General features: G+C 51.0%; 9 protein-coding genes across 9 annotated transcripts; 3 read left to right on the top strand and 6 right to left on the bottom strand.

Moving 5' to 3' along the window:
* Nucleotides 1-1,029: 1,029 nt before the first annotated feature.
* On the bottom strand, nt 1,030-1,512 carry N7458_011379 (uncharacterized protein; the record flags this gene model as incomplete). The annotated part of the gene is made up of 1 exon (XM_056914761.1): nt 1,030-1,512. The coding sequence occupies one exon, from the start codon at nt 1,510-1,512 to the stop codon at nt 1,030-1,032; it is 483 nt and encodes a 160-aa protein (XP_056759515.1).
* A 3,100-nt stretch (nt 1,513-4,612) lies between these two features.
* N7458_011378 (uncharacterized protein) lies at nt 4,613-8,192 on the bottom strand (the record flags this gene model as incomplete). Its single annotated transcript, XM_056914760.1, has 5 exons — nt 4,613-5,794; nt 5,845-7,316; nt 7,390-7,437; nt 7,526-7,605; nt 7,693-8,192. 5 exons carry the CDS (start codon nt 8,190-8,192, stop codon nt 4,613-4,615), a joined length of 3,282 nt encoding a protein of 1,093 aa, XP_056759514.1.
* A 657-nt stretch (nt 8,193-8,849) lies between these two features.
* N7458_011377 (NADH dehydrogenase [ubiquinone] 1 alpha subcomplex subunit 1) lies at nt 8,850-9,390 on the top strand (the record flags this gene model as incomplete). The annotated part of the gene is made up of 5 exons (XM_056914759.1): nt 8,850-8,897; nt 8,951-9,043; nt 9,121-9,124; nt 9,210-9,304; nt 9,370-9,390. 5 exons carry the CDS (start codon nt 8,850-8,852, stop codon nt 9,388-9,390), a joined length of 261 nt encoding a protein of 86 aa, XP_056759513.1.
* Nucleotides 9,391-9,552: 162 nt separating this feature from the next.
* N7458_011376 (arylamine N-acetyltransferase family protein) lies at nt 9,553-10,609 on the bottom strand (the record flags this gene model as incomplete). The annotated part of the gene is made up of 3 exons (XM_056914758.1): nt 9,553-10,059; nt 10,108-10,153; nt 10,221-10,609. The coding sequence occupies 3 exons, from the start codon at nt 10,607-10,609 to the stop codon at nt 9,553-9,555; spliced, it is 942 nt and encodes a 313-aa protein (XP_056759512.1).
* Nucleotides 10,610-11,150: 541 nt separating this feature from the next.
* N7458_011375 (putative methionine permease) lies at nt 11,151-12,933 on the bottom strand (the record flags this gene model as incomplete). The annotated part of the gene is made up of 4 exons (XM_056914757.1): nt 11,151-11,286; nt 11,338-11,738; nt 11,791-12,519; nt 12,589-12,933. The coding sequence occupies 4 exons, from the start codon at nt 12,931-12,933 to the stop codon at nt 11,151-11,153; spliced, it is 1,611 nt and encodes a 536-aa protein (XP_056759511.1).
* A 1,173-nt stretch (nt 12,934-14,106) lies between these two features.
* Nucleotides 14,107-14,895, bottom strand: N7458_011374 (sugar O-acetyltransferase; the record flags this gene model as incomplete). The annotated part of the gene is made up of 3 exons (XM_056914756.1): nt 14,107-14,196; nt 14,245-14,644; nt 14,735-14,895. The coding sequence occupies 3 exons, from the start codon at nt 14,893-14,895 to the stop codon at nt 14,107-14,109; spliced, it is 651 nt and encodes a 216-aa protein (XP_056759510.1).
* A 727-nt stretch (nt 14,896-15,622) lies between these two features.
* On the top strand, nt 15,623-16,696 carry N7458_011373 (uncharacterized protein; the record flags this gene model as incomplete). Its single annotated transcript, XM_056914755.1, has 1 exon — nt 15,623-16,696. One exon carries the CDS (start codon nt 15,623-15,625, stop codon nt 16,694-16,696), a length of 1,074 nt encoding a protein of 357 aa, XP_056759509.1.
* A 512-nt stretch (nt 16,697-17,208) lies between these two features.
* Nucleotides 17,209-18,360, bottom strand: N7458_011372 (uncharacterized protein; the record flags this gene model as incomplete). Its single annotated transcript, XM_056914754.1, has 1 exon — nt 17,209-18,360. The coding sequence occupies one exon, from the start codon at nt 18,358-18,360 to the stop codon at nt 17,209-17,211; it is 1,152 nt and encodes a 383-aa protein (XP_056759508.1).
* A 972-nt stretch (nt 18,361-19,332) lies between these two features.
* N7458_011371 (uncharacterized protein) lies at nt 19,333-19,698 on the top strand (the record flags this gene model as incomplete). The annotated part of the gene is made up of 2 exons (XM_056914753.1): nt 19,333-19,534; nt 19,592-19,698. The coding sequence occupies 2 exons, from the start codon at nt 19,333-19,335 to the stop codon at nt 19,696-19,698; spliced, it is 309 nt and encodes a 102-aa protein (XP_056759507.1).
* Between the last annotated feature and the right edge of the window lie 456 nt (nt 19,699-20,154).

Raw genomic sequence — 20,154 nt, 5'->3', positions numbered from 1 at the left:
CAGTCAAAGTCACGGTGGCTCCCCAGCTGATCGCAGTGGCGGAGGCTCTGGGCGGAGACAAAGACGGTGCGCTGCACCCCACACACACACGAGTCAGACAATCAGTCAGCGCGAGTCCCTAACTGGAAGAGCTCACTAGTGATAGTGTCCTAAAAGGTCCAGGCAGGCTGATTAGCAAGGTTTAGTTTCAAATTCGAGGCCAGCCATGAAAGCCAAAATGGCCAAATCCGACAGGGGGGCACAATAATAGTGTGAAGCCTGCTGATAGCTCCAAGAACTTTCTTATGTCATCTGCCCGTTGGCCGAAAGGGGTAGTGCGATTGCGCAGTTCTGGCCCACGACTGGACCATCGAACTGACCACTTGACCTCCCCCTCGCAAACTCAGACCTTGGAAAAAGGTCATCACTGGGGATTGTCTTACTGGGTTTGTGGAGTTTGGTCTTGTTGACTCGAATTTCAAGGTCACGATCGATCTCGTCCTTTGTTCTCTCTTGGACGTACCCACGCGTTCGTGACACGAAATTCGGCAAGGTCCCGTCTGCGGGTTTGGCTCGTCTTCCACGCAATAACAAGCCCTTGATGTCCAACGAGAATCCCTGGTAATGATGAAGCTGTCGATTCAAAAGCCGTTTCCCGTTCAATACGCCGCCGACCCGTTGTCACAGACGTACACAGTAGTGACAATGACCTCGAGTCAATATCGTCACCTCGACAAAAAACCCAGGCGCAGTAAGAATTCGGAGGCGCGGACCGAACACGAACACATTAAGTCGACAGGCAAAGTTCAATCGAGGCATACCGAGTCATAATGCGACGAGGTGGGAAAGGGGGGGGGGAAACTAAACCGGAAAGCAAAGGCACAATTCTTCAAGACGGGGATTAGGGAATGCAAAAAAGCCAAGAGGAGAGAGCCTTATGGGGTAAAGAGGAAAAAAGGCAATTGGAAATAGAATGTCCAAACAGAGAGCACGAACCCTCTGCATCGCTGTGTGATTCGATGCATCACATCGTCCGTGTGCCATGCAGCTTCAGCAGTGCGAGCGAAGGCGAGACAGAGGGAGGGGAGATCCGGTACCCGACTGTATGGGAAGCGCACCGACTCGGCGGGGGTGGGTGCACCAGTTGGGCAGCCCTGAGAGCAGGATGGAGATCCCCTTCGATTTGGTCGAATGGAAAATTAGGCCCTGGTCACCGACATCATCCCGAGGGCGCAGCGGAGGAATTGGGGAGACTTGGGGTGGTCCGGGAACTGGCGCGATCGGGCATCCTGCAGGATACCGGAGACAGATCACCAGTTGGCCTGTGGACTGGGCTGCCTGGTTTGCAGATCGCGCTTCTTCACCTGGCCTCATCAGGAAGGTTACGCCACACTTGCCCATTTGCTGGTGACTGCTGCGGCTGAGGAGGGGAGAGAGAGGGAGGGGAGGATTGAGGGGAACTGGCGAGGAAAGGCTGTTGGGTACTTTGGAGGAGCCAGTCACTACCATGATCTGCCCCTGGGCTGCATGCATGGTACCTTTTCAATGTACATGAAGATGAGGAAGATTATTACTTGTGGTGAGATCACAAAGAGAAAAAGTATTGTGCAGCACCCGAGGGGGAAAAAACAACCTCTCTCTCAGGGTGGAAAAAGCATGGCGTGCACTGGCGTGGCTGCCGCTGCATCTGGATATGACAAGAGGCCCACTTCCTGAGGAATAGCTGATAATGCGGCGATCATGCAAGGGAGGCTTTGAGTCTGTCACTGCAGCGATACCAAGCAAGTCAAGTCTATCGGATGACAGCAGTATTCGATGAAAGGAAGCGCCGATGTGGACGATCTGCTTGATGCCCATCGCGCCCAGTACTTCGTGCTTTGCGTGGCGTTGATGACCGCCGTATTGGCAGCGGACTCGGTGGCCCCGCTAGGAGGGGGGGTCCGCCGGAGAGAGGACTGGGTATTGGTTAAACAAGAAGAGAAAAACCAGCCCTCTGGGGATAGCCGTGAAGAGGAAAAAAAAAAACGTTCCCCCCCCCCCCCAGGATTCAGTAAATGGTCTGGTTCAGATCCAGCCTCAGCCTCGGCCCAAACTGTGGTCTGATTTCCCAAGCCTGCATCGGTCCGTTGGTTCCTGACCAGCCCGCATGGCGGCCGCAGGGAATGGCGCCAAAGCACGACGTCCTGGAAAAGTCCAATTCATGCACCGCTGCCTCGAGACCAGCCTTGATGCGAACAGCCAGGCTGGCCACGGAGAGAGAAAGAAAGAAAGAAAGAAAAGACAGGCTTGGGGGAAGCCGAGCGGATCTCAATGGACCGAATCAAGCGCATGAGCATGAGCGTGGCCAACGCACCGCACAGAGGTGGGAATCAAAAGGGAAAACCCGCAAATGACGTGAGGAGGATCAAAGAAGGGGAAGAAAAGCGAAGCGCGAAAACGAAAAAAAAGAGAAAAAGGGAAAAGGTACGTTGGAAAAGCTGCCTTAACTCAGGCTAATAATGGGAGAAGAAAAAAACAAGAACAACACAACAAGTCTCCATCCACTGAAGGACTCGAGAATCCGCAAACCTCACGAACACCGAACCCGCGCGGTGGTGAAAAGAATGGATGTGGGGATCCGAGTCTCCGACGCACGATGAAGTGGCACCGGGAAATTTTAGCATGATTATGATTCTTGCATGGCAGGGTTTTATTCGCAGGAGGGCCCCATCGGAAATATTCCTACTGCCAGAGTCAGGTAAGAACTAATCAGATTAGTTCAACTGGACACGACCTCCGTAGGCATCGGGAGGACTGACTCCGTAGGTCAGAGGAATTAAGAGGAGGGGAAATGAACAATGGCATGATGCATTATATTTACAGAGTACTGTACAGAAACATAGCTTATCCGATTCACCACCCCAATTTAGGATCATCCACCAACATTAGAACATGTATCAAAGCCAAATCTGACAGCGGCCCCGACCCAAGAATCACCACCTTCTGGAACGCTATGCGGTTATGCTTAAAGTGAGGCCCGCGGGTTGGCCCCAAGCCCGGCCTTGCCCGTTCCATGGATGCTCGCTAACTCTCTTCCCTGAAACCAGCCCCCCTGACAGCTGGCCTTAACTCTTCCAGGTTACGCTCCGTCAAGGAGGAGGAACCCGCGCCCTGACCGCCGATCTTGCCGATCGGTGGTTCAGTAAACAGTGAAAACTGTGAGCAGTGCTATTGTGGGACTTGAATTGATGTGTACTGGTTGTAGCGACGTGTATAATGTTGACTATATAGGGCTTCCCTCTGATTATATTAGGATCACATCCGACTGGATGGGGTATGCTGATGGAACCCCCTTTCTTAATTCTCCGAGGTTCCGGTTTATCGGGTCACCCATCATCCCTCATCCATCAATAATAAGCATTATAATTCACCATGCATCGATCGGTCTCTCTGCCTGATAGGACACCTCACATTGTATCCCTGAGATCTGCCGTGAGACTAGAATATGTACGGAGTACACACAGTAGAACTATAACATACATAACTGCACCATACTTCTCCCCGACCCGCTCTAAGCTCAAAAGAACAAGATTAGATTACCTAAAGTAATCACAAACAAACTCAAAGCCGCCCTATCGGGTATACACCTCCTAAAGCTAGACCTAACGCTAAGCCCTCTCCCTCCACATCCAACTTCTACCCGAGCATACCCCGCGGTCGCGCAAATTGAGTTTCTGCTCCATCTATTATGTCTCCGTTTGCGCTGCACCTGGGTACCTTGTGCATTGTGCATGGGGGGTTGACTCGATTCAACCACTACAGTACAGGCATCACTAATCAATTTAGACCTGTCTAGTGTGGCTGGTGCGTGGATCGATGGTTCGCTGCACGTCGTCGATCAACTGTCAATATCATATTCGGTACTGTGTACTCGGACTTTGTCCGGCGTAACAAGTCTGCGCTTTTAGTTGGGTTGGTTGTGGCCTGGTTGATATGGTGATGAATGGATGCGAGGTACCCTACGAAGCCACCCACGGAGCGAGATTACGGATAGGGGTTGGATATGGAGCATACTAAGGAATTCTATACAGGGAGACAAGTAGTGTAGATCTTGGGTTTCATTGTCGGATCGATAGGCTACACGAGACACTAACTTAATACATTGGGCAACTGGGCATATGCGCACCGTGTTACCCGCTTGCGAAGAGAAGAGTAGCCATGCCCATAAGGTGGGAGAAATCGAACATGGAATGGAATGGGGATGAATTAAATGGAAAAGGAAAAAAAGGAATAAGGGTTTCCATGCACGACCCAATAACGCCCAACTCCAGACCGGCGCTCCTGGCTGGACAGAAGCAGAAAAGTGAGAAAAAGAGAATCCCTGAGCAACATTGAAGAAGAAACAGTGGAAAGTCAATCGAGGCGTCGTGCGACGAATCGATCGTTTCATCATGGAGGTGGGTTGTCCATCGTCTCCAAGAGTGGGAAAACGAAAAGGGTCCCTAAACAAGTTTAGAGATGACGAAGAGATAGAAATTTAATAGAAATCAAACAACATTAACGCCCTGTCCATATGCGTTGCGACCTCGCGGGTATACTGGCAAACACCGGCGCCCGTCTTTCATGTCCGTGGATGTACCCACGCAATGAGGGCTCATGTCTCCATCACCACGTCGCCATCCATTTCATACTCGCCGTCAATATCGTCCTCCCCCTCGGCATCAACGTCGGAGTCAATCCCATTGGTGTCGGTGGTGGCAATCTTGCTGTTTCGCCGCCTCCCTGATTCGGGTTCGGCGGAGACAACCACCTGGAACTTCTCTACCAAGGCCTTGCGGTTGACAGATTGTGGGGTCTTGGTATGCTGATCTGACTGCTTCCCTTTGAATTTTTGCGATGTGGCCGTCGGAGACTTGGATGCCGATGTCCGTTTCTTCTCCGGGGTCTGAGGAGTTTCTGACTCAAACTCGGGGTCACCTTCAGCGTCCGACTCATCGGCAGCTTCCAGCTCGTCGTGATTGAGGCCGTTGGTTTCTGTGGAATCATCTTGCTGGTCATCTCCATTCACCTCGGATTGCTCAATCTCTTCGCTCTCCACGGCTTCGCCACCTGTAGCTGGTGTTGCTGCATCATCCACTACGAGACCAAGATCTTCGGGACTGGGGTCGAGGACCGCATCCTCGTCGGCAAGCTCACTTTCATCAACGCCCGTGGTCTGGGCAGGAGTCGCGTCCGTCGCCGGGGAGTCCATTGCCATGGCGCTACGCCCACGGCGCATACTGGGGGTGCCGCCGTTGGGAGTGAAAAAGGGAAGCCCCGAGGCTCGTCGTGGCGTGTTGCGACCACTCGTCCGAGTAGCAGTGGGTGTCCGAGAGTTGTTCTTGTAACTGCCGAATGGGCGGCCAGGCTTGCGTTTGGGTGGAGCGGGAACATGTACTGGAGGCCACAGCTCAAAGCGTGAAGGGGGAATGCCAGCAGCTGGGTTGGTGATGGGCTCGGGCTCTGCGGGCTCCGGCTCGTGAATGCCGTTTCTTTGCGGCAGGTTAGCGGTGGACGGTGGACCGGCAGGTTCATCGAACGCGTCTGTATCTGTTCCATTCGCCATTGTATCTTCATCTGCATCCTCTCTCGAGTCAAGCTCCTCGTCATCCTCATCTGGGTCGTCGCGAGGTGCGACCGCATGTAGAGGCGTTCGGTCGAAATGCGACTGGTTGTTCCGGCCCATGATGTATGGGGTCCATGTAAGCGCGTCGGGATTGAGCTGCACATAGCCCTTGCTCTCCCACTTGGCAATCACTTCTTCAAAGTAGTCCTTATCGAGGCGAAGTGCGTAGGTCTTAGTGATGGGATCCCGGACCAGAGCGCGAAGTCCTTCAAGGCAGACACAAGGTCGTCTGCCGTCATGCCAGTCCGATCGGACAGATCTGCGATACTGACAGGGGTCTTGAGGTCACGAAGTTGGTACGAAAGAATCAATCTCCAGTAATTGCGATAAGACACCAAGCCCATGTCAGAGAGAGGCTTTTCAGGTGAGCCACTTTTGCCCTCGATGCGTGTGAGAAGGTATGAGAAATCGATGAGGAGGTTACCATAGCCCTTGCGTTGGTGAATTGGTAGGGTGAGAATGCAAGATACGTTGTTCGCCGAGCTCGGTCGTTTCTCTTTGCTGAAGTAGCCAACAAAATGGCAACCCAAATCATCGTACTCAGCCATGACGTAGAACAAAAATGGTTCAACATCGTAGTACAGAGTCTTCGATCCCAGGAACAGCTTGGCGAGGAGACAGAGGTTCTGGCAATAGACTGGATTCTTCCGACCGTCCACTTCGAAGATTGAGATCGAACTGTCCCGATAAATTTCATCACCGGGCGGGTGTTTTGCGGGGCATTTGAGCTTATGCCGCCAGGCGACATAGTCCGAGTTCATGTACTTCAAACAGAACTCGCAAATGTAAAGTACACGATTGCGACTGTACTCCTCCGGATAAGGTGCGGCGTACCAAGTCTCAATCTCGTAGCCACCAAAGTTGATGTACTTGATCTTTGATGGAGGACCAGACACCTTCTGCGAGGCTGTAGGGGTTGCTTCACCGTTGACTTCTGCTTCTCGGACTTTGCGCTGCCACTCATCTTCAGCCCGTTGACGGGCCTGCTCAAACTTGTCTCGGTCCGCTTGCAAGGGCAAGGTCTTCGAAGTGTCGGCCTCCGCTTCAGACAGGATCCCACCATATGGCTTGGATTTGGATTCATCGGTCTCCCGATCGTGGAAAGGATGGAAATGGTTGACGTGGGGTGCAGGGGGAATGGGGGCAAAATGGGCTTGGGTTTCTTGAGCTGCGGTCGGCGGCTTGGGGGCTTTCTTCTTCTTGCGAAGAGGTCGACTCTGAGTGCTGAGGATTCGGGTCACCTTGCCTTCTTCTAATCGGAAACCAATAACTAGTTTCCCCAGTTGCTTGGTAACGATACGGCAATGTTCGCGCTCGACCGCTCGCGTCCGTCGAGGGCGCATGGGTCGTGCAGGAGATGCTGCTCCATCACCACGCTGATCGGCAGTACCGTCAAATGGAATGTCGTGGGAGTCAGAAATGTCGGTTTGCCGCCGTCGCTTCCGTAGCACGGGAACATGGTCTTCTGCTTCGACAGATGAGGCTTTCCTTTTCCGCAAGGAGCGCGAACTGTTTAGCAGCTCATCGCTGATGTTAGTATCGAAGATGGAGTGGAATCCATCGTCTTGGTTTCCTGCATGTGCAGGCAAAAGCTCTTTGGTGAGATGGCCAACCCCATTCTTTCGTTGTGCTGGCGATTCCGCGGGGTCAGGTTCAAGATTGTTTTGAACACAACTGGGACACCTCCAAGGATCTGTAAATCGGAGGTTAGCTAGTGGGCTGGCGGGAAAAGCTCAAGTCTAGCACGAAAGCTCTCGATTACATACCTTCGGAATCATCAAAGGCATCTTGCTCACGGGCGCATTGCCGATGGGCTGTCGGGATGCCGAGTCAGCGACTATTCAAAAAAGGGAAGGGGAAGGCGTAAGCTTTTAGCTTCGGCCCCGCAAAAGCATAACATACAATGATCGCCACAAACTGCGCATGTCAACCACTCCTCAAAGTCCTCACTTGGATCGTGTTCCTCATCTTGGGTGCAGAAACTGTGGTCCTTTGTCAGCATTTAATTTCTCTGAAGATGGAAGATATACTTGACTCGGCTGGATCACCCGAATCGCATTTGCACATACATGCATATCGCTCCGCTGCGAATATCGATATCCGCATCCTCACGACCATTGCTCTCGGCCTCCCAGTCTTCCTCTGCTTCTGATTCTGATTCACTCGACTCGGAAGCTGCTTGATCGTTGTCTTCTTCAAATGCGGGGTCGACATCGCCGTCGGCTGTTCCAGAGTAGGCATCGTCGTTCTCGGAGGCAGCATCATCATCATTATCGTCATCATCATCTGGAAGTTTTACAGCCCCGACAGGCTCAGTCTCATCGTTGTCGCCACCGTCCTGTCGGCCGTTAATGGCAGCGCTCATGCCTCCACCATTTATACCAGGGTGGTCGTTCTCCTCGGCAACCTCGCCCGAGTATGCCTGGTGGACTGCATTCTGTAGTTGCTGATCCATATCGTACAAGTCTGTCTCCTCCTCTCCCTCCGCATCCAAGTCACTGTCTGCCTGGTCGGCCGGGGGGTCCAGCTTGTCTGGGTCATCGTTCACTGGCGGCACCGTCGCCCCCATGGTGAGTGTCGCGACGGTCGCCAGGTCTTCTGTAGGCAGGTTGCCGAGATGCTATGCGCCTGGATGCTGAAATGTTTTTGAGTAGTGTAAGGCCGGGGCCAGTCAGCTACAGAGCCACCCCGCTCGCGTCGGTGATGGTCCGGCGGGGCATCTGGAGCCTATACGAGCGCAGCAGAGACAGAGGTAATTGCGGCTTTCTCTCGCAGCATGAAAATAGCGCTTTGATTTGGAGCTAGGTTTCGCAGGCGCAAAGCGGCTGTTGGACAGGTAGGTGGTGGTCAGTTGGCTGCGACTGGTCGCGAGTACGTGTTGCTGGAAGAGGGAGACTCACACCTGGTGTAGAATCGATCGTCTCTCAGGAGTAAACAGGTAAAAGACGCGTCGAAGAGCAATCCAAACCCTGTGGACGGACTCTTTAACGACCAAGCTACGGTCCGCTGCCCCCTTGGCCCTGGGAGTGTCGTTGCAGGCGGCTGAGTCAGGTGCACTAAACCCTTTTGGGCCACGCAGACCTCGCCTTGGAAACGCCTGCTCAGTGACCGGCTCCCCTCCACCTTCCCTTCTCCGCGACTTGATCCCTGCTGCGCAGCGACGAGCTGGGTCCTTTGCAATTGTCAATTTCTCTCTTCTGTCCTTGACCTTGAGCTACCGTTCAAAATGGGTGTCCCCTTCGAGGCTCTCCTTCCTTATGCGATCATCACGGGCGTGCGTCTCATCCGCTGGTCCCCCTTCGAGCTCTAACTGACTGGCCACCACAGATGTTCGGCGTCACTGGCGCTGGCCTGTACGTTGTGAAGCGTTTCGCTAACGAGGGCAAGAAGCCCCGCTGGAACCGGGACCTTTGGGACAGGGTAAGTGACTCCTTTCAGTCCGTCGGCTGCGGTCGGGAACTCTTTGCGGCAGAATATGTCGGCTAACCTTCATACAGCAAAGTAAGTTACGACCTTTCGATTTGATGAAACCCGATCCTACGAGGCCAATCGGGTGGAAATCTAACGATACATTGCCAATTTACAGTGATGGAGCGCGATCTGCGGATTACCGGTACCATGCGTGGACAGTCCAGCAACCACCAGGCACCCCCAGGATTCGATGTCAGCAAGCCGTGGAAGGTATGGACCAGGAAGGCTTGTGAATACACTGGGAGAACGAGAATGCGCTAACACCATCAATCCAGGTCGAGAAGCGGATTTTCTAAATCAAAAATTGCAACGTCTCTTTCTCCATTATGCCTGCGCCTCCATTTGTTCCTCGATCACTATACATACCTTCTGCCGCAATATCTCTCTAGAAACATCGCTGTACCATACCATTGAGCCAAGTTCTTCCTTTTTCTCCCGGTAATCTCCGACCCATGCATCTATTTGATTTGGGAGGTCAAGCCTCGAATGCCTTCGACCTCGCTATTTCGGAGGTGCATGTCAAAGTATTTTGCCAGGGCTTTGACCCGGTCTTCTTCAGTTTGAAGGACTTGCAAAACCTCTGTTTGTCCCTTGATTCGTTGCTTGACCTCTTTACCCGACATGATGCACTGCCCGATAATCTCCCTCCCCGTAGGATCCAGAATCATTCGCACGCACACAAAATTCTGAACAAAGAAGCTGGTTGGTTTCTGGCTGACTGAGAAATTCATCACGCCAAAATCCTGGGGCAAAAATTCCACCTCAGAGAAGCAAAAGTTGGGAACCCAAGGGCTGTCGGGGTTGTTTCTTGTCTGGTAGATCCAGAGCTTCTGGGTTGTATCGCTGCACTCGACAAGGCTGTCCTTGATTAGACGCATCTCAGAAGGTGCAATGCATGTAGCTGTAGCGCCTTCTTGGAAAGGCAATGGTGCAGTGGCACAATTGTTGCCAAATCCAACATCCACCTGGCAATTGTTAGCGTAGGGTTAGATCATTCGGGTGATGATACTCACCATATATTTCGCTCCATCAATGGTCACGATCAGCACCATGTGTCCCCTTAGAAGGTTGTAAATGTTAGTGTGGCTGGTCAATCTCAAGGTTGTTATGGGAAGAGGCCACTTACATTGCCATATATAGTCCGTTGTCCACTTCCGTGGCAGCAGCATAGCTCACTCTGCCCCCAGTGGCATATACTTGGTATCCCAAAGACCGCAAGACAATGAAGAATATCCCCGTACTCTCCATACAGTACCCATCCAAGCGCCTCTCCACAATCTTCTCATACAAGCTGTCCGGATGCAGGGAAATTGTGTGGTGCTGCGAATAATGCAGTCCAGAGTTTCCCCACGGAACAGCAGCGAGATGACGCCTCTGGAGCTCCGAGAGTGTACTTAACGCGTCGCTCTGAGCACGCTGGCGGACATCTTCAACTTTTGCTGTGGGGGTATATGCAATTCGACTGAGATATGCTTCGACCTGGGCGTCGGTATATGTCGGTTGTTGTGGTCCCATTTTGGCGGACTGGCTTTGCCTCTCTGTTGTGTGACTTGGGGACTTGGATTGTTGCACAACGTGAAGAGAAACGTCTTCGCTATCGCCTGAGATGAATTGAGGTGTCGGACTTGGCATCGAGTCATGACTTGTCTTCCTCGTGTTTGATCGGAATTATTCCTCGATGCCCAATTACTGCTGGGCTGGGCTGGCTCCAACCTTATGGACCCCACTATTCTCCGAGTTCCCAGAAAGTTGGTCATTGGAACCTTGGCGCGGCTGAGTGCATAATTGTAGTTTACCATTGTGCAGAAAATTATTGCTCAAGTTCTAGAAGAGCTTAGAATATGATCAATTAGCATCGTTTGTATACCAGGATGCGGAGATTATGACTCCAGTTGCCACAGATGATTTAGAAATTCGAATTTCCGGGCGTCGTACGAAGAGGCCCTCGAACGCCTGGTACCTCAGCAAAATATATCGGGAGCGAAAAATGAATGCAAGCATAGCGGTCATGTAACACAAAGGCGATCTATCTACCATAAAACATAGAGACTCCATCTTACTTGTAGGAGCGCACAAGCTTCGTAACATTCGTCCCATCATTCAGTGTTTCCACCGTCTCTTCTAACGTGTATCCTCCACGCCGAGGAAGAAGCACGGTCCATATATACCAGTAAAGTACCCCGAAAAGAATCCTATGAAACGAAATTAGTATATATACCCGGAGTTCATGACAGGATACTTACACGCTTATCCCCACAATAGCATAAGTTGCGTAAAAGAAGTCGACGTCTCCTTTCCAATTCGGAGGTGGGATGAAAGGTGCCGCCAACAAGGCGAGACAAACCACAATGCGTAGCCAAATAGCGGGTAGCCACGCCTTGAAAGGCCGGGGCCGGTTTGGCTCCCTATATCGAAGGATCAAGAGGCCGACTGTTATTGCGAGAGCAAAGAGTTGTCCTGGATATCCTTCCACATCCAGGATGAAGTTGTAGACGTCTCCTTGTGGGGGTATGGAAATCACTAGCACTGAGGGTATCCAGTGCACGAGGAGGCCACCAAGTGGAGTTCCAAATGGACGTGATGAGGAAAGGAGATTTTGAAATGGCAGGAACCCTTGACGAGCGATTTCTTGGTTGATTCGAGCCTATTACTTGTCAGAATGAACGTAGGAGTCAATCGGGAGTAGAATGACGTACGTGGGCAAATGTTACAACCATCACATTACCTGCTGCTGAGATTGCAATGGCAAGTGGAAGCAGTGTTCTCCCAATGTGGTCGCCAAATAAGCGCTCGAACAGTAATGCAGCCACCAGTTCGCCGCTGTTTTTAATGTCGTCGATTGGCACAACCAGAAGGTAGGAAGTGTTGGCTAGTAGGTAGAGACCGCCAGCAGTCAGTAATGCAGAAGGACAGACAGTCTTGACTGTCTGCACTGGGTTATGTACTTCGTTGAGCACATTGTTGATGTTATTTAGTCCCGCATAGGAGTACATGACCTTGAAAATGGCCGTCGACAACAGCCCCCAGCTCCAATTCGAACCCTCCCATAGGGAATCCCACGATAGAGTACTGGTAAAGCTTTCTTGGGGAATTATATGATGGGAATTACCAAAAAAGCGAAGAAGCAAAACCCAAATCCCCGTTAGCGACATTGCACCAATCAAAAAGATCTTCACCCAACCAAGGGCATTCTGAATAGCGATTCCCGCTTTCAAAAAGCGCCCATGAACAATGATAATCGTAGTCAAAAGACCGACCGCAAGGGCCTTGTGCTGGAAATCAGTCGGCTCGACGCTCAGCGCAAAAAGGGTATATTTGGCGAAGATTATGCAATTGCTAGCCGTGAAACCCAGCAACACTGCTTGCACGGCAATAAGAGTAGATGCAAGGAATCTCGGGCGGGGATAGGTGTGCTCCAGGTACACCTACAAAGGGGAGTGAATCTTAGCTGACACTCTCCTCGGCAAGCCGGTGAGAAATCGATATGTATCTACCTTGTCCCCTCCCGACCGAGGCAACATGCAGCCATATTCCATCGATATGGACATTCCACATGCTGCGAGAATCGTGCCGAAGAGCCATACTAGGAGAGTTAAACCGATGCTTCCGGCAGATTTCACGATGGACCCTGGCGTAGCGAAAATGCCGCTGCCGATAACACGGGATACGACGAGGATGTATGCACTGGTCCAGGTGAGGTTTTTTCCTGGACCCGAGCCCGGAAGGCTATCTTGGAACTCGGTAGGAACTTCAACATGTGGATCACCGAGTGATAGCGGTCGTGGGTTATTGTTTTGGCTCGGCGAGGGTAGCAAGGGCTGTCGCTCACTCTGCTCCATGATGCTGACTCGTTGGCTGTTTGTGGGGCATTTACTGTATCATCCGCCCTGAAGAGAGGTATGCTTGAACAAAGGATTATAAGTGGATATTATTATTGAAACTATGGAAGAAAATGAGTCGGTCGGGTCCTTGATATTTGTAAAACATTGTTGACTGATCATGTTGCTTGGAAATCATCAGCGACTTTGCCTGGCACGTCATCCGGGCTGAATGTTGTGTCTTCGATCTTTGCGTGACGGACAGCTCACGGGATTGCGAAGAATGCATTCGCATGACGATAGAAGGTCACGTAGAGTGGAACATGAACAACGCATTGGATGATAATGCATAGTGCTAATTAGAGCGTTGTATGCGTCTAGAAAACGGATCATTCGCTCATTCGCTGATTCGCTTCTGCATGGTGGCTATACTGTCCTCTGAAAGCTTGTTTACGCCCGTCTGTTAGGCGCAAATAACGTCCAATTTTGCCAACGAACGTGTACTATCTCTAGTATCATATTCTTTGGAAAGGCACAAGGATAAGCAATAATCTGATTGGCTGTTATGACATAGAGTACTTCTAGAATGGCCCGATACCTTCTGACAATCACAAGAAAGTCCTCTGAAAAGCGTTCCGATCAAGCCGAAAGTCACTGATAGCCAGTCGTACCACGGAATTTGAATCTAACAATAAAGCCACTCATTCATTGTCAAGCTGTAGTACTCGGAATGTAAGAAAATATCTGCTCGCTGGTTAGGGAGGTCGCCGTAAATGGCTCTTAAGGAGGATGTCGTAGTCCCTTGTCGACTTTTGTAAGAAAGCTGATGTCCAAAGACGACGTCTGCCCTGCTTCAGCATCAAATCATGGAAATGAAAAGAATTGTTCCTCCATAAAATTCAATGGGTTTCCATGAATCTTTGACTTTGGGTGCTATAAAATTTCTTTGATCCCATTTCACATAGGCCTCCACTAACTATGAAGCTATGTGGATGAATGAGATCAAGCTATCACAAGCTTGAATGAAGCCAGAAACCACAGGGAGTCGAATTCAGTATCTCGACCTATTTCGGTCCTGGCTTGACGTATAGTCATGATATATGGCATTGAAAGAGCTCTAGTTATCTTAGGTTTGATAGTTTCGGTCTCATTTCTCAATATATGGTAGTCATGAAGAGCCATGTCAGTTCCAGATCATGTCTGCCGGTCTGAATCCATTTCAGAATCAATTCGCCGAATCACTCTGGCTGGATTGCCAGCAACAAAGTGGAATGGAGGAACGTCCTGCAAAAGTCAGCCGAGGTTTATCAATAAGGATGCATCCGCACTTACTTTGGTGACAACCGATCCTGCTCCAACTGTACTACCTCTACCAACCCGCACACCAGCAAGAATGAGCACACTACCACCAATCCAGACGTCGTCCTCGATGTGGATCTCCTTTCCAGCTTCTGGGCCTTTCAACCCACGGCGCACAGCAGGATCCATTGGATGAGTTGCCCCATACAAGCAGACATTGGGCCCAAAGAGGACGTTCTCCCCAATGGTGATGAGGCAGGTATCGAGGACTAGAAGATTGAAGTTTAAGAAGGTTCCCTTGCCGACCTTGAAATTCAGGCCATGATCGACTGAGATGGGCCCGTCGACGAAGGGATCTGTCTCTTCGAAAAGAGCTTCATCTTCTTTTGGGTCTGAATTAACTGGCGGCAAGGGTCGTGTATCGCCAACAATACTGCAGGGATTTAATATTAACAAAGCTTGTTCCTTCAATAGTGCTCCCGCCAATGCGAGAATTCTTCGTGGAGGTTGGTTGATGACCTACTTCCGCCAAAGCTCTACTTTGCGACGTCGTGTAGCTGTGCCAGCGGCATTGTACTCTTCGCATGCCTGCTTGCACCGTGTCCGATTTGCTTGTAGATCCTCGTCCCCAGCCCAGTAGAGCTCACCCCGCAGCATCTTCTGCCACTCCTTTGAGTGCGCCATGGTTGTGCTAGAGAAGCCTTGGTCCCGTTGCTTGTATGGATTAGGTAGAGTGGTCAATTTAGAAGATTCAGGACAGGAGACGTGTCTTATATATGTGTGCCCAGCTCCGACTGGGCAATTCTCACTAGCCTGGTGCTGCTGGCTGGTTTGCCTAAAGCGGCAACTCGGCCAACAGTGGGACTGCGCCACGACCCGCTTGCAGTGTCATCATTGGTGGGGGCATCATCTGGACGAGGGGTAAAGAGTACTGTGCTTAGTATAGGAGCGATGGCTTTATTAAGGAAGGAAGCTGCACTGTCATATTATGTATTTGACGCTTCGGCCCAACATGGAGGCAAGGAAGGAGCTGAATGTGCTGTTCAAGGCCGCGTTTTTGTGCGAGGGCCTGTAAACTACCCACTGACAATGCTCAGGAAGAAGGCACGATTGTCGACCAGCATCATCGCACAATGAGCAGACACGCGCACAATTCCTAATAGCCAAGATTGACAGTTAACGAGTGAAGGAAAGTTCGCTTGAAAAGCCCAAGCAAGCAAGCAGAGGATCTCCGGGTGATTTGCTTCTCCCGCCAGCCGCCTCGAACTCCGTCTCTCACTTCTCCTCTTTCACTCTTTCCTTCCTGAGCTTCCCCCCCCCGAGAGACAATTTGACTTTCCTGCTAGACCTCGACGTCGACAGAGAACAACCGATACTAACACTGTGCCTGACCTGCTGGTGTCTACATACCATGAGCGGAGTTGGGAATATACCCGCCTGGGATCCGGTTCTCATCCTCCAGGGAGAGTCGAACTATGCCCCTTGGCTTCAGTCCCTCATCCGATACCTGGGTCGCGAGTACTGGCACATCCTCCTGGGAGCAGACCGCACTCCCTCTCAGTCGGACAACGGCGAGTACTTCGTGGACACAGCGCAAGCAGGACCAAGTCAGGATATTCGCTCTCGTACCATCTCGCAAGAACCAGATGCTTTCGAGTCGACGAACGGTTATCTGGATCAGCGTGGCGACGGAGAAGAAGACAAGCCGAGCAGGGCACTCTCCTACTTCCGCTCCACACTGAACGATGAGGCCCAGAATCTGATCCGGAACATCGACAGTCCCTCCGAGGCATTCAAAAAGATCTCGCTGTTCTACGGCAAGCCAAGACACCAGACCATGGCTTTGCGATGGTCGGAGTGGGTGAGCCTACGATACGTGCCAGGAACCTCAGCCACGGAATTCGTGGACAACTTTCGCATGCGAGTGCAAGACGTCGAAGACATCGGTGATTTTCTCGACCACAAAGTGGTCTTTGCGCAGTTCGTGCATGCTATCTCCGCTTACGGTGAATATCCCAACTTCCTCCTACAGCTGTCTCCCGATCTCCAGGATCCAGACTTGATGGAAACCGTGTGTGCCGAGTTCATACGCCACTCCACCTCGTTCCCCTATGCCGTGCCCCAAGCCGTCAATCCTCACTTTGCCTACGGAGAAAATACTACCACGGGACAGACCGACGGATATCAGTATTGCCCTTACCATAATCGTATGGTGAAGCATGTCCCTGCCCAATGCCGCCTTGGTCAGAGGATGAATACTCGCTCGAGGTACCAGTCTGCCCATATGTTTGGAGGCTACAATCAACAATACCGCTACAATCAACAGTACCAATACAACCAGCCATATCAATACAATCAGCAATATCAACAATATCAACAATATCAATACAATCAACAGGACCACCACAACAAGAGACGCCGCGTGGACTCCTGCGGGACCTCCGGCTGGATAGTTCCAACTGGTTACTACTTCCAGGGGTCGTAGACACTCCCTATTCTTACTGGATTTTGATGAAGTCACTGATACGCAGATTGTCATTATGTACTGCTAAATGAAGGTCATGTATGATATGATTCTTTGTGTTCGAACGGCTGTGCAATCAGGGGGTGGAGCGAGGGTGTATTATTAACAGTGCCAGCTTTGTGTCTTTTAGGTTAGGTTCGATCAATAGGATTATCCATGACAAGGTTTAGTAGCTGATCGTGAGCTGACTAGACGCTTCATTCTGAAGTTGACATGGAAGATTCCCCAACCCATGTGAGAGGCTTGGGTTAGAGTGAATAGAAAGGATTCCAGACACTAATCGCACATGCATATTCCGTATCGTGAGTTCCATTCCTTATGTACATACATTTCCCAAATTCCTAGACAGTTCATGATTTCACATATTGTAGACGCTTAAACCAAATAAATCCCATAACCTCTTGTGCCGTATAAACTAGACCGGAGCTGCTCATCGAAACATAACAAAAGAAGGAGGCAAACATCGAGCAAGATCACTCATCAATATCGCTATCACTCAGGCTGTCACGACGGCGGCGGCCATGACCATCACGGCGGTAGCCCTTGGTCAGGCCTGGGATCGGGTGGTGGTACCTCTTGGTGCCGTTGGAATCCTCAGTGCCAACATTGGAGTATTGGTACTCTGAACGCGAGCCAGCAGATGAGAGATCCAGAGGCTCGGTGTAGCCACCTGGCACAGAGCGACGATCCTTCTTGGGGGGGCTGCTGGTACGAGACGACGGGACCGGTGCCGGTGCGGCGCTTTGGCGGCGCTGTTGATCGCGTCGACGGTTGTCGCGCCGGGTAGATGGATCACGGAGCTGATGTTCCTCGGTGGTCTGGCTGAGGACGTCTTCACTGCCGGCAGTGAAAGAAAAGCCCGAGGGATCGCGGCGACGAGACCGACGCGGCTGTTCGTAGGCATAGTCACGGACTTCGCTCATATCGCTGCGGTTGTAGTGCGTGGGAGGAGCGGATGAGTCGTAGTCACTGCCGTGGTAGGTCCCGTCGGCCTCTCGATTCATGCCACCGATACGAGCGGGCTTCTCTTCACGATAGGCCCGCATGTCGTCGTCTGCTTCTCCCTCCCATCGCTCTGCCTTGTGTCGGCGAAGGAGCTTCTCTCGGAAGTTGCGCTTTTTCTTCTTTGGCTTCTCATCGCTGATTGTGGTGGCAGTTTCGGTGTAAGTGGCCGTCTCATCGGTGTAAGTGTACCCATCATCGCTGTAGCCGACAACACTACCGCCGCCCAGCTTGGTACTCTTCGTGGCATTACTGAGAGTGCGTCCGTCGGGTCCTTTCCGTCGTAGCACGGTCGATTTGTAATCCTCCCAATCACCCTTGCGCCAGACGAATCCGCCATTCTTGGCCCAGAAAAAGAACCAAATTCCACCGAGGACGAACGCGGCGCCGATGATCGCGAATAAAGCCATCAGGCCTTGCATCTTAATGCTGCCCGGATTAACCGTGCCTTGGCCATACTGAATCTTTGTAGTAGCCGCAGAGGAAGAGTCGGATCGAGGAGTGAGATAGTCGAATGTGAGAGATGGTGAAGCGTCGACTGGGATGTTCTGAGCTGCATGGCGAGCTTCAACTGACATGGCAGGAATGTCGGGGAAGTCCCCAATCTGTTGTATGGGAGCCATTGTGGGTGATTGGAGCGGTCGAGAGCACGCAGCTCAGGACAAGACTCTGAGAAGAATGTTAAGATCCGCTTGACACATTCCGGGGTGTGTCAGTGTGGAGACTTACCTCGACTTGAATAATCACTAGACCAAAGTAGATATGTGAACTTGAAGACGCGCAAAGGGGACAATAAAGATGGCAAGGTCTGCCTGGTAGACGGTTAGTAGACTTTAGATGTAGTGAAAATGGGAGAATACAAAGCCAGAAACAACCCAACGAGCGATCAGGTGTCTCGAGAAATGAGGAGGTTGGAGGAGGCTGGGGATGTGTTTACCTTGTGGGTTGGTGGGCCAACCTGCGGGTGGCACGCCCCACCCTTGTGGCCTCAGGCATTAACGGCACCTGCCCGCATCATGTGACTTGTGACCTATATATACATCACCAGTGTAGATGGAAATGCTACGATATGATCATTAATTTGCATTCCTAATTGTCCAGAAGTAGACGGGTAGGATCTAAGGTCTACCTATTCGATTTAACCCAGACGGCGATTTTAATTCTCACGATGTGCTGTGCTCCTCGCGTGGCTAGGCCGCGTTCCGGCTGGTCTCCAGATCCCGCCCGAGACTAACGCATAATCCAAACAGAACAGCTTTATTAGTGGATCCATATATCTCGTGATTTTGTTCCAGTAAGTACTCCATAGATAAATAAATCAGTCTTAATCCAGGCTTTTTTCTTCGGGGACAAGGAATACCTTGTTCTCAGGAAGACTTCCATGAAATACTGGGCACGTCGTCGGCATCACGTCATTGTCACTCAACCACCAGGCCCGGCGGCAAATGTCGGAAGCAGGGAAGTGACCAGTTTCGCTCTACCAACTATATAAATTCCCGCCATGGTCCATAGGATAGATTGCTGTTCGTGCAATAAGAAGATATTCCTTCTCCCTACCTATCTTAACGCAACACATATAAAATCATCCAACAATCATGTCGTCAATCATAACTTCCCTCAAGGACCTCGTTACCTCCGTGTTCGAGGTCATATTCTCCGTGTTCAACAGTGCGATAGATATGGTGTCTGGTCTTGTTATGGGCGTTGTCAACTCTGTCATTGGTGTCGTGAAAATGGCCCTGCACACGGTGGGAAACTTCTTGGAAGCTGCAGGTGGAGTGGGCAAATTTGTTGCCAGTAAGTCGTGTTCTCTTTCTGGTCAACAGTTTCAAGTGCTGATAAGAATGTGACTAGGCAACATCGTTGTCATCGCACTTATCGCTGGAGGTATATACGGTTATCTACAGTATCAAGGTCGCCAAGGTCGTCCCGCTAGGGTTGGAAACAAGAAGTTGAATTAAGCTTGAAGTTGGAGGGTAAATCATCGGCTCGGAATTATTTGTACATAACAGTACTCGATTATGTGAATTGATGAGCTCCGTCTCTGTACAATATTAGAGAGTGGCATGAGTGACTCCTGGCCTCATGTATGGGATGCAGCAGCCAAGTAATGTGTCTCTCGGAGAGGAATTTCAAAGATTTAGTAGGTATATACGACTATGGAGAGAAGAAGCTATTTCCTTAAGTCACTCTGGAGCTGAGTTTGCCTGTCGCGTGTATGGAAACCTAGCCGAGTCTCGATACGATCAAGACTGCCCCACAATCTAGTTTTCAATGCGAGCGAAGGGATATATTTCGCTGCTGTAAAGTGTTAGCCGCCGTATTCACTGACTTTGTGAGACAATAAATACCATAAGAAATAGGATTCACTGCCACGACTAATGCGCCATCTGTAAGGTTGGAAGAGAGGCTGATTG

Source organism: Penicillium daleae (genome assembly GCF_028827525.1).
Source record: "Penicillium daleae strain IBT 16125 chromosome Unknown utg000009l_segment0_segment0, whole genome shotgun sequence".
Classification (NCBI taxonomy): Eukaryota; Fungi; Ascomycota; class Eurotiomycetes; order Eurotiales; family Aspergillaceae; genus Penicillium; species Penicillium daleae.
This window is presented reverse-complemented; position numbering and strand designations above follow the sequence as displayed.